The following is a 13,055-nucleotide window of genomic DNA, read 5'->3' as shown; positions in this document are numbered from 1 at the left end:
CAATGTATTTAAAACCCAGATTTTAATTATATAATGGAAGCCTTACCTCATTATTTTCAAACAATAGTAGGTAGTTTTCTGACTTTTTTTCATTTTTTAGAAATATAATAATAATAATGGTAATGGATGAGGCCAAAATTAAACATAATTTAATATGGAAAAGAAGATATTCATTACTAATCAATCAGTATTTTTGAGATCCCATTGCATGCAAAGCTGTATATGGAGAAATACTTTGAATTATGCAACATATATATCATTTTAAGCTAGAATATATAGAACATTTGATGACCTCTTTTACCTTAACTGCCTAACATCCCTTTTCTCATAAATACTTACTATTTTCTTTTGGATTCTCTGTCTCAAACAATTTAATGTTGGTGTCTTCCATTTATAATTGTTCATATCTTCCTGTGTCAGTTCCCAGTGGTTACTAAATAGGCATGCTACAGTTCTTATAAGTTTTGAGGATGGCAGTAGGCATTCTTAATACCCAGGAGAAATTAGAGAGCCCTGTAGAGAATTATCCAGCAATTAACCTTCATAGTCATGAATAAATAATTTAAAAAAGAGAAATAGCTCCTCTGTCACCTCCTCGCTTCCAAGATGACCAAGAAAAGAAGGAACAATGGTCGTGCCAAAAAGGGCCGCGGCCACGTGCAGCCTATTCGTTGTACCAACTGTGACCGTTGCGTGCCCAAGGTTAAGGCTATTAAGAAGTTCGTCATTCGGAACATCGTAGAGGCCGCAGCCTTTAGGGACATTTCCGAAGCGATTGTTTTCGACGCCTATGTGCTTCCCAAGCTGTATGTGAAACTGCATTACTGCGTGAGTTGTGCCATTCACAGCAAGGTAGTCAGGAATCGTTCTCGGAAAGCCCGGAAGGACCGAACACCTCCATCCCGATTTAGACCTGCAGGTGCAGCCCCACAACCTTCACCAAAGCCCATGTAAGGAGCTAAGTCCTTAAAGACTAAAGAAATACTATTCCCTGGAAAGACAATAAAGTGGAAATTATACTTTAAAAAAGAGAGAAATAAGCCAATGTATTTATTTAATGAGCCAAAAAAATTCTAACTTTGACAATTATACAAAAAAATTACTTAAGGAATAATTTATCAATTTTAGAAAATTTTTAAAGTTAGTAAATTCTATATGAGATATGTAGAGTGTAATGTGCTAAGAAAATATTTAGGTAAGGAGAAATAAGTATATAAAATTTTAAATCAACGTGAAGTTATATGACTGAGTGGTTGGGGAGAAAATAGAAAATATCAAAGCTTGCTTGTGTCATATGAGTGGTACAATTTAAATTCTATAGTGTAATAAGAAGATAGAATCTTTTAGGGCTGAAATGATTGGATAAGGCTTTTGTCAAGGAAGTGATATTTGACTTGGGTCTGAACAGTTTGATAGACATTTGATAAGCAAAGATATAAGACAATGGGGCTGCAATCAGAGGTAAAAATATAGCAAAGGCAAAAAGCCTAGGGCAGGTTGGTTTCTACAAAAGACTATCCTGGTTAATGGTTGGAAAAAAGAACATGGTGGTGGGGATCAGGAATTAGAGAAATGTTTCAACCTTAGAAAATTTTTGTATGCATGCATGACTATTGTTTCAATCTGATAGGACATAATTCACAGATGCAACAGGTTAGACTGCAAGGAAGGGAAATGTACCATAAAAGAAACTTGCTCACAAATGTAAGAGGAATCTTAGACCCCACTGACCTGCACATTTCTTCTTTGCCTCCAAACTAAGCCCTACCTCCCAAGACTCCTCACGATCATTTATTTCAATCCACCTGGACTAGTCATTCTGTTCCCTGAAAAAGTACAAAGTTTTCCTGCCTCTGCATTTGCTATAACAGTCTATCCAACTATTCAGAGCCAAGGCAAATACTACCTCCTCAACAAAAACCTTCTCCAGTGATGTCAGTCCTAAACCATAGTTCTCGTCTGTTTTATTATTGAACTTAGATTGTACCACTCACATGATGCAAGCAGCCTTGATTTACAAATGTTTGCATCTGCTTGCTTTATCCTACACAATTATAAAAATTCTTAAGGGCAGAAACCATGTAATGCAACTTTGCATACCACAGCGTTTTGCAGTTTCATAGGCTAGTCTATAAAAACAAAATCCAACTCACAAAATAATGCTAAATACGAATTTGTTGAGTGTGTTCCAGTGTTGACACATTTTTCATTCTCTTCATGTTTCTCCTTATCCTTATGGAGCAATCCTTATATTGAACCCAAATTTTATGTTTACTTTCTAACTCTTGGAAAATAAAACGATTGAAACATATCTAGTCTCACTCAGTAATGCCTTCACCATAAGAGTTAAAGAGGCATCTAGGGAATCTAGGGATGATCCCAATAACTGTGGGAAAAGGAAGCAATTTAAATGTCTTTCTGATTTACCTACTTGAATCAGAATGTAATATGAGGTTAGAGGAGGGAAATTGAGCTTCAAACAGTCTCTACTACCTGATCTGTTTAATTCCACACTGTAGGTGCTGGGGAAGAATGTGTAAAGGTAAAAATGATGGGTTCTTCTGTTAGGCTGTATTTTAGTTTGATATTCTAAAACAGCTATGAATAGTTTTAAAACTGATGATTGCAATGTTTTAATCCACATGAACACAAATGAGTTTATTCCTTTAACTGTTCAAAGGGTTAATTTCCTTTTTTTGATTAACCTTCCAGCATAGGGATTTCGGCTGTTGTTGAAACAAGTTTAAACCCAATTCGCTGTTACAAAATCCAAAGTAAGGCATTCTGAAAAGGTGCTTCAGGATCCTACATTTTTACGCATAAATATCCTCAAGTACCTCATTCACGAATCCTCACCCCCACTCTCACAAACTTTAGGTCTCAGGAACTAACTTGGGAACGCAGATAGAAGCCTCTTTTAGAGTAGAAAGCCACCTAATGATGGCTAGGACTAGGGTGATGTTAGGGGGCACTCTCCTTAGGCACAAGTTATAAGAGTCACCCCAAAACTCGATAATGAAGATAAATTTTTAAAGCACTATTTTAAAACCTAACTAATGCAAAAAAAGTCCATGATGAACAAAATATCAATTTTAAATAAAATCAAGATCCTGCCCTGCACTTGCATGATTCACCTCAATTGCCTCATCCTAATCTCCTGAGTCTGGGGCACATTCTTAAATTTGCACCAGAGGTGAGTGCTTTAATTGCTTTATCCGAGTCCCAAACATTTTCATGTATGGCACCTTCCCTAGTCCCTTCACTAAATGCCACCTTTGGATTCATAAGCCATTGTATCAGCACTTTTCCTCGAGATAGACCTCTGGTATTACAAACCTCACGCGGGGTTCCATTGAATTCCTGGTGGACTACCACCAAGTGGGATAAAGATATCTATCAAATGTCCCCACCTTCAGGTTCCTCCTGCTCTTACAGCTCCCAGTTTGTTGCTCTCCATCTGCGGGAGACGCGCCGTTTGGCACCCTGATCCTGCCAGTACTACAATTCTGCTTTGGCGGAAAGTTCCCACAAACTGAGAAACAGCTCCACTCTTTTCTACTTTCTGAATGAGTGCTCCTCTCAGTTCATCTACATCCTTCTGCCAAAAGTAGAATGGAAAGACTGGAGCCTAGGTTCAATAATGTCTCTAAAGCACTTTGTCTCCAGGAAGTAAAGTGGGGCTTTTAGAGACCGTGGAGAAAGCAAGTGCAATGACTTTCGCCTGTCATTACTACATAAAAGGAAAAAAAAAACAACAACAAAAAACGATCAAGACAATTCCAGCTTTCCCGCCGGTTTTATGCTTCAGCACTTTGCATCCACGAAGTCTGGGGGCTCCTCTACCCCACCAGCGGTCGGAGCTGGCAGCATACGAGGGCTTCGGGAGGTCCGTGGGCCACGCCCCCTGGGATGGTCACCTCCCCTTATTGGCCTGACAGCCTGTCACTCCAATTTGGCTCCCACTCCTGCTAACCATTCACGTAGTTTGGTTGCGTCTGGTGCGTTTAATGTTGCCAATAACGAGGGATTTTTTTTTTTTTTTGGAGGCGAGCACAGGTCGTGCTGCAATTAGTTCATTCATTGAAAACTCACTTGCTCTCTGAGCTGTCAGGTAGAGACTGCTTTCGGCTTTTTTCCTGCTGTTAGGATCTCCTCTAGAGAGCTGCAACAATGCCCAAAAGAAAGGTAAGTGAAATAGGAAGATAGAAGGGGGATTAGAGACTGAAATACATATTTCCTAATCAGCAGAGATTTTTTTTAAAAAAGCATTTTGGCTTCTAGTTTGATTTTGTGATGTGCTGAATGGAAGGGGAGGGAAGGGCAGGTATCGGTTGGTGTAAGTTGAGGATGGTCTCTCACGCAACTAGTAGTTCACTTTTGACTTATTTTGTTTAAGGGTAAGAATCACTTGAGAGGTGTCTCCATGCTAAATTACAAACAGTCATAGCGCTGTGCTGTCGCTTCCTACCCCACCCACCCCCCTCCGTTTACCCTATTGGAGAAGACTTCTCCCAACCACACTTCCAGGCACTAGTTTCCTCCTCAGCCTCCGGCTTTTCTCCGGGAACCGTCCAGTTTGGGGGAACGAAAGCCATGGCTTTCTCCCGTATTTGCCTTTGTTCTTCCCGTGTTCTTTTTCCTTTTTTTCCCTCCTCCGCTTCTTGTCATGCCAGATGGCTATGCAATGATAATCCTGTGCCATTAGGCGGCGCAGACTTCAAACTGTCCTAGAGAAGGGAGAGATTCACAGCTGTAATTAGCAACTTTGGAGCTGAGAGATCTGGAACTCTCCAAGCTCACTCACTGTCTAAAGATGGAAGGATGACAAGGGAAATGCGTCAGATAAACTATTGCTGATGTTAGGGTAGCATGGATTTGTTCACTTTGGACGCGCAGAATTGATATGAGCTATTCAAGGGCTACAAGTCTCCTGAAAACCCTCACTTAAAAGATCGTGGTTTCTCTCTTGGACGGGAAATAAATTCACGCTCGGTGTTGGGTTTTTTTTTTTTTTTTGGGGGGTGGGGGGGAGTTCCCTTAGAAGTGAAATCGATCGCTGTTTCGTTGCTTGATAAAATTGTAAAACACTGTGTTAAGTAAGGCATTATGATTGTTTTGGTACTATTCCTATCTATTCGTCCGCCTTCCATATTTTTAGAACATAGGAACAAGACTGAAATTCCCCGATCCTCTGGGGCTGTATGACTCGTGCAATAGCTCGATAATTCCCAGGCTAAAGGGCTGCTCAGATACGGAAAGCAATGGTTTATAATCAGCATCCCCCTGCCTGAGATTCCCGCCGCTGCGCTTTTCTAGGCTTGTGCAATGGGTCTTGCTATTTTACAGAGCTGACAGCAACCTTGTAGCAGGTAGTGGCGGGAAGTTTTAAAATCCGCAGCCGGCTTCTCAGAATAACGCATTGACATTGTAACAAAGAGCGTTCCCCCACACCAGGGTATTGTGGGGGTTGTAGTTGTATGCACAACTTGGAGGGGAGTATAGTCCATTTAGAAGAGAGGATCAGATTAAGTACAATTGCATCTCGAGCATAAAGCTAAACCGACAGGGTGATTGCATGAAGCTCCGCCTTCATTCTGCCCGCTCCCACAATTTTTGGCTTTAACCCTGGCTACAACAGGTGGATTTTAAAATTAAAAAGGTTTGTTTTTAGGAAATGCAATTTACACAAAATGATGAAATTGACTATCAGTTGTATAAACTTATGTCTTGGGAATTCATTTGCATCTTGGTGCAAATTTGCACTTTAGTAGACAGCAGGCTACTAGGCACTAACACGTGGCTACTTGAGCAGGAATCCAGGAAAAAGTAAAGCTGTTATATTGCAACTGCAATCTATAGGCAATATTTTCGGATATATCAGTATATGTTTATATCGATGACCTTATTTCTGTGTGGTTTTCTCCCCTGTATAGGCTGCAGATCAAGGTGATATGAGGCAGGAGGTGAGTTTCTTTAGTTTTAGAATCTGAAAAAATTCACCTGTTTTATAAACTTGACACATAAGCAGCTAAAAACTAAATGCTGGTTAGTATATTTGTACCATATGAGTACCAATATGGTATGCCAGTGAGCTCTCTCAGAAATATAGTAGGTATTGAAAACTCCAAACTCCATGGAACTTAGGACCTTGTGCTTAAGATCTGGAGAGAGCTTCTTCCTTTTAAGCCAAAGAATTGCTTTGTCAGTTTGCAAGAAGGGGCTGTATTTTCATTTCTAAATATACTCCTTGTTACTAGCCATTTTGTGTTCATTTAGCCTAGCAATTGAAATTTAATTTGGGATTCTTTTTTCCTTAGCTCTATGAAGGGTCCAGAGGAGGGAAAAATCAAAACTTATATTTTTACTATGATATTTTTAAATCAAGTACACAATGCTTCTTAATGACAATGTGTACTTAGTGGTACACCAAATATTTTCACCACAATATAACTATTTCTAGTTTTCTGTATACATAATTCTCTTAACTGATAATTATTTTTAACTTATAGCCAAAGAGAAGATCAGCCAGACTGTCTGCTGTAAGTAGTCTTTTTAAAAAGCTGCCCATGTATTGTAAAATGTAATTTTAAAATTCAGAGAATCCTAGACAATACTAGTTATTTAATACAAGATTTGTTTTTGATGTTTTAAGAAAAACTTTCTCACCAAGGAAATGTTTTTATGTTAGTGTTCAATTTGAACTATACCCATTTATTTTAATTACGAGGCTGAACTTCATTGTTAGTGATCTGTCTTCAATTATGATTTCTTCTTTCTTTTCCCCCAGTTGCCTGTGCCCATTACACCAGAGTTGAAGTCCAAAAGAACATCAACTCCAAGGGTAAATATTCAGCACGCAATGTTGAGAGAAACTTGCTTTTCTTCAGAAATAGTTTTTCGGAAAGGCATACAGTTGATCATTTTCTTTATTTTCTTTTCAGATGATATATTACATTATACATTATACCATATGGTACATGTCAGCCCTTTGAGTCAGAAATATTTGTTTGTGTTCTGTGGTTGTCTGCTGTGTTTCGGCATTTTCATTAGGAAGAGACAAAACAAAATTTTAGTTGGCTAGATCCATAAAACATACGTGATTTTGATGTCATATAGTCATAATACCAGTACTCCTGGGGAAACAAAAGGTGTAAACTCTAGTAACCAAAGTAATGCTTTGTGATAATAATAGTAACTAACATTTGATAATACTTTACAGTTTGCAAAGTGCTTTCACATACATTATTTTCAAATTCACATAGTTGATCTCATATAGGCTTCTGTACTCTAATGTTGTGGTTAAAGACATTAGAAATAGCCTCAATATTAAGTTCACTTTTTCCCCTATATTTATATTTATTTATTTATGTGTAAATATGTGTGAATATAATATCGTATTTCATTTTTAGAACTGGTTTATTGAGATATGATTGATGTTTTAAGGATAAGTTGAATTCTTAACATCATAAAATGTTAAAGCTAGGAGGGGGCTTCCCTGGTGGCGCAGTGGTTGAGAGTCTACCTGCCGATGCAGGGGGCGCGGGTTCGTGCCCCAGTCCGGGAGGATCCCGCGTGCCGTGGAACGGCTGGGCCCGTGAGCCGAGGCCACAGAGCCTGCGCGTCCGGAGCCTGTGCTCTCCGCAACGGGAGAGGCCACAACAGTGAGAGGACCGCGTACGGCAAAAAAAAAAAGATATTGCTAAAACTATGGTCATAGGTTTAGTAATCATAGTAAGTGACAACAGAAGAGAAAAGTGCTTTTTGGTTTTTCTCTATTTTGCATTTCCTGGTCACTATTTATAAAATTAAGTACTCAATTTATAAGTTGTTAAAATAGTAAACACTGTTCATTTCCTTTCAAAATAAAAGACAGTGATAGAATAAAACAGATAATATATAATCATGGACTTTAAAACACTTTACACTCCTTGGCTCTCAGTTTCTCATGTATTCAAAGAATAATAACATATCTATATTACATTTTACAGTTTCTAAAGTAATTTCACATATATTTTATCATTTGCTCCTTATTACATCCCTGTAGGTAGGTGGTATTACTCTCTTTTACATATAAGAAATAAACACAAAGAGATTTCTGCTTTTGATCAAGATCACATCAAGTAAGAAACAGATCCAGATTTAAAACACATGTTTGCTGGATGCTGAACCCAGTGCTCTTTCTACTACATACACACTTAGGCAAAGAGCTTTCTTGGTAAAGAAATTATGATTCAAGTCATTCAGAAACTTGTAGACCCAAATATTGAATCACTAATGTCCCCAGGTGACCTCTTTCAAATATATCTAAATTGCTGCTCTCCCTAACATAGTATTTCTCTTAATTATTACCAATGGAGGCTCAGCAGTCAAAAACCCTGTTGCTAATTATTAGACATGACAGGGATAAACTGGTCCCCTCTAGTCAAAGAAAGTTAATTTATCAAAGTGTAACCTGATGCTAGCAATTGGCCCTGAGTAGCCACTGGTCAGCATTCTAACTTGTTGTTTCTCACCTAAAAGAAACTTTCTTTGATTCATATCAGGAATATTATTCATTTTAATGCCATTTCAGGTTTATAATGACACTGAAAGTGTCAAGTGATAATTTTGTTGATATTAAGTTTATATGGATATTTTAAAGCTTTTCTGTAAATTATTACAACAACTGGTAAAATAACAGGCCATTTAATCAACACCTCAGTTAAACTGTGTATTTATTTTTTTATTGTTTTGTTTTGCTGGACAGAAAATGAAGACAAAAAATGATATGATGGAAAAAAACACAGATGCAAGTGCCAAAGTCATAGCTGAAATCAAGAAAGAAGTTGTTAAAGAAGAATACAACAGTGAAACTGCTGAAAATGGAGAAGCCAACATTATAGAGGTATCTTCCAATATTAACAGTTTTGTCCATTTGGAAGTTTAACAATGGGTGCCACTGGAAGAAATCTTGTTTGTCTTGTAGTTTAAACATTGAGAAACATTAAATGAGTATGGTTACATAGTGTCAGTCTGTCCAGGCTGCTGTAACAAAATACCACACATGGGTGGCTTATAAACAACAGAAATTTATTTCTCACAGTTATGAAGGCTGGGAAATCCAAGATCAAGGCACCAGCATTTTTGGTGTCTGAGGACCTGCTTCCTGTTTTATGGATGGCAGTTTTCTCGCTGTGTCCTGACATGATAGAAAGGGTGAGAGAGCTCTCTGGGGTCTCTTTTATAAGGACATAAATCCCTTTCATGAGGGCTCTACTCTGATGACCTAATCACCTTCCATAGGCCCCACCTCCAAATATCATCACATTGGAAATTAGGTTTCATCATATGAATTTTGGAGGACACAAACATTCTGTTTATAACATCTAGTATAATGGTATATAAGGGGAAAAGAAAGAAAACAAATTTAAAATTGAGAATTTACAGGAATGGGTAGTGGGAGCAGTGTGTTAGCATTGATATTAATAGAACAATGCCAGAGATTATGACTTATTAATAATCTAATGACTGTCTTATTAAATACAGACCAATCCTCTATTGCTTTTGTCAGCACATGGGCTATTTGTAAATACCTTTGCAAGATCATATATGATTCTTCTTTCCTCTTCAGATTGCAAAACGAATCATTATGTATGTTTCCAACAGGTCTTGCTTTACATATTTAGCATACCATGTTTCTAGGTATTGTAGTTAAAAAAATGAAAATGGGATTTAGTGCCAAATCTATAAACCAGACCTATGCATGTAGGGAAAATCTTTTCTAAGTGGTCCTATGATATATTGTAGAAGACTTTTCACGTAACTTTTTACAAAGTAAACCTAAATCTCACCATTATAGAAATAAAATGTATTATTTCTTCAAGGAATATATTTTGTTTACATGCATGATACTCATTTTTTCTGTATTTACTCTGTTTCCTCATATTTGTAATGAAAATCATTTATATGAATAAGTTTCCCCGAATTTATTGTTCCAAATATCTATTTGTGCATGTTTGTGTGGAGATACTTTAATTAATCCTATTTCTTATAAGGTTTCCTTCTGATGTGTGTTTAGGAGGCCTTTTCCACAGGAAAATTACTTTCTTATAGATGAAGTATAATTTTTTCCATAAAACAGATATAATCCTAAGTATTTAGCAGAAATGGCTCCAAATATAATCTTGGTTTTTTTCTCTCTATATATAGACATCAACTTCTGAAAAAGAAATAGAGGAAATAAAAAAAGAAAAAATTGAAGATATCAAAGAAGAAAGAGGAGAAAAGAAAGGAATAGTGGCAGCAGAAGGAAAAGAAGATGAAAAGGAAGATCAGAAAGGAGACAGAGAAGATCAAAACAAGGAAGATCAAAAAGGAGAAGATGGAAGAGGGAAAGAATATGAAAAAGAAGATGAAGGTAGAAAAGAGAAAGAAGAAGATGGAAAAGAGGAAGAAGACAAGAAAGACACAGGAGATGAAAAGGAGGGTGAAGATGGAAAGGGGAAAGGAGAAGATGGCAAAGAATCTGAAGATGGAAAAGATAAAGGAGAAGATGAAAAAAAGGGAGATGATAGAAAACAGAAAGGAAATGGAAAAGAGAATGAAGATGGAAAAGAGGATGAAGATGGAAAGGGGGATAAAGGTGTAAATGAGAAGGAAGATGAAAAGGAGAAAGGAGAAGATGGAAAAAAGGAAGAAGGAAAAGAGGAAGAAAATGGAAAAGGAGACAGGAAAGATGGAGGAGATGGAAAAGAAGATGAAAGCAAGGCTGAAATTGGAAAAGAAATAGTCGGAAGAAAAGAGGTCAAAAAAGAAGATGGAAAAAAAGTAGAGTTTCAGAGTGTTTTTTAAAGCTGCCCTATGTGGTTTCATAATTTGGTAATATGTAGCTTCATGCTGTAATGTTAAGAGAGATGAATATTTTTACCAAATATTTTATAAACACAGCTTTTCTTTAGCATCAATTTAATTTCAAAACATCTTCATACTGGTTATTAGTCACAAAGTTTCTAACATGAAACCTTTATCTATAAATTTTGTAATTATAATAGTGGAATATATAGAAAAAATATGTTTTCAACTTTGTCAGTGAATACACTTTTTCTGTAAGTTATGTGTTAAACCTTTGACTTTTAATTTTACTCCTATATATGATAATTTCACAAAATGGAGAGATCCCAAAAGAGTTTCCTCAAACATTCTTGTGGTTCTCTAGGTTACTTTTATAAAGAAGGTGAACTATTTTCATGTAATGCTAAGAATTAGAATTATCTTTCCCAAATATAACTTTGATATTAGCTTGGGAAAAAATAAAATTGTAATTCCATTTTTAAAAGAAATACAAATGTTTATTTCAGAAGGGCAGTTCTGACAATATGTGTGTTCAAAATATTTTACTGGATTTATCTTAATAAAAATTCTCTTTAAAGATTATTGTAGTTTGTTATAACTCCAAAAATGTAATTAGTGAAATATTATAATGCTTCAGTTTTTCTATTGTGAGGTTCACAAAGACATTAAAAATTTTTTTGCACTGAGATAAAATAAACATAACATAAAATTCACCATTTTAGCCATTTCAAAATATACAATTCAGTGGTTTTACTATATTCACAATGTTGTGCAACCACTATCATTATCCACTATCTAGTTACAGAATATTTTCATCACCAAAATAAGAAACAAAGTACCAATTAGCTGTCTCTGTCCATTCCCCCCAACCGGCACCACCACTGGTCTCTGGCAACTGTTAATTTATTTTCTGTCTCTATGGGTTTGCCTATTCTGGACACTTCATATAAATGGAATCATGTGACATGTAGCCTTTTGTGTCTGGCTTCTTTCACTTAGCATAGTTTTTCATGTTCACCCATGTTGTAGCATGTATCAGTATTTCATTTCTTTTTGTGGCTGAATAATATATTGTACTACATTGTTGAAGAATATTTGATTTGTTTCCATGTTTTGTCAATTATGAATAATGCTATGAACATTTGTGTACATGTATGTTTTCATTTCTCCTGGTTATATACCTAGGAGTAGAACCACTGGATTATTTTAGTAATTCTATGTTTAACTTTTTGAGAAACTTCCAGTTTTCCAAAGTGGCTTCAGCATTTTGTATTCTCACCAGCAACGTGTGAGTGTTCTAATTTCCCCACATCCTTGCCAACACTTGTTATTGTCTGTCCTTTTTATTATAGAAATCCTAGTGGGGTGATTTGGGGGTGATCAAAATCATGGTAATTTTTTTTTTTTTTTTTTTTTTTTTGCGGTACGCGGGCCTCTCACTGCTGCGGCTTCTCCCATTGCGGAGCACAGGCTCCGGACGCGCAGGCTCAGCAGCCATGGCTCACGGGCCCAGCCGCTCCACGGCACGTGGGATCCTCCCGGACCGGGGCACGAACCCGCGTCCCCTGCATCGGCAGGCGGACTCTCAACCACTGTGCCACCAGGGAAGCCCCAAAATCATGGTAATTTTTGTTTGCATTTCCCTAATGATGTTGAGCATCTTCACATGTGTTTATTGGTGATTTGGATAACTTCTTTGGAGAAGTATCTAACAAAGTTTTAACCCATTTTTTAAGACTTTGGGCTGTCTTTTCAGTGCTGCGTTGTAAGACATGTATATATTTTAGATACAATCCCTTATCAGATGTAATAATTTGCAAAATTTTTTCCCATTCTATGGATTGTCTTTTATTTATTATTTTTAAATTTTTTATTGGGTTATATTTGTTTTACAATGTTGTGTTAGTTTCTGCTGTACATCGAAGTGAATCAGCTATATGTATACATATATCCCACCTTTTTTGGATTTTCTTCCCATTTAGGTCACCAGAGAGCACTGAGTAGAGTTCCCAGTGCTATACAGCAGGTTCTCATCAGTTATCTATTTTATACATATCAGTGTATAATCCAAATCTCCCAATTCATCCCACCTCCTTTTCCCTCCTAGTGTTTATATGTTTGTCTGTGTCTCTATTTCTGCCTTGCAAGCAGGTTCATCTGTACCATATTTCTAGATTCCACATATATGTGTTAATATATGATATTTGTTTTTCTCTTTCTGACTT

At 36.8% G+C, this 13,055-nt stretch overlaps 1 protein-coding gene and 1 pseudogene across 1 annotated transcript; both read left to right on the top strand.

Annotated features, from left to right (window-relative positions):
• Window positions 1–606: 606 nt before the first annotated feature.
• Window positions 607–954, top strand: LOC136142833 (small ribosomal subunit protein eS26 pseudogene; annotated as a pseudogene).
• A 3,216-nt stretch (window positions 955–4,170) lies between these two features.
• On the top strand, window positions 4,171–10,830 carry HMGN5 (high mobility group nucleosome binding domain 5). The gene is made up of 6 exons (XM_065900200.1): window positions 4,171–4,185; window positions 5,934–5,963; window positions 6,510–6,539; window positions 6,788–6,841; window positions 8,747–8,884; window positions 10,189–10,830. The coding sequence occupies exons 1-6, from the start codon at window positions 4,171–4,173 to the stop codon at window positions 10,828–10,830; spliced, it is 909 nt and encodes a 302-aa protein (XP_065756272.1).
• Window positions 10,831–13,055: the final 2,225 nt, after the last annotated feature.

Source organism: Phocoena phocoena, chromosome X (assembly GCF_963924675.1).
Source record: "Phocoena phocoena chromosome X, mPhoPho1.1, whole genome shotgun sequence".
In the NCBI taxonomy this organism is placed as follows: domain Eukaryota; kingdom Metazoa; phylum Chordata; class Mammalia; order Artiodactyla; family Phocoenidae; genus Phocoena; species Phocoena phocoena.
Note: the sequence above shows the minus strand (reverse complement) of the source record. Positions and strands in the feature narration are given on the sequence as shown.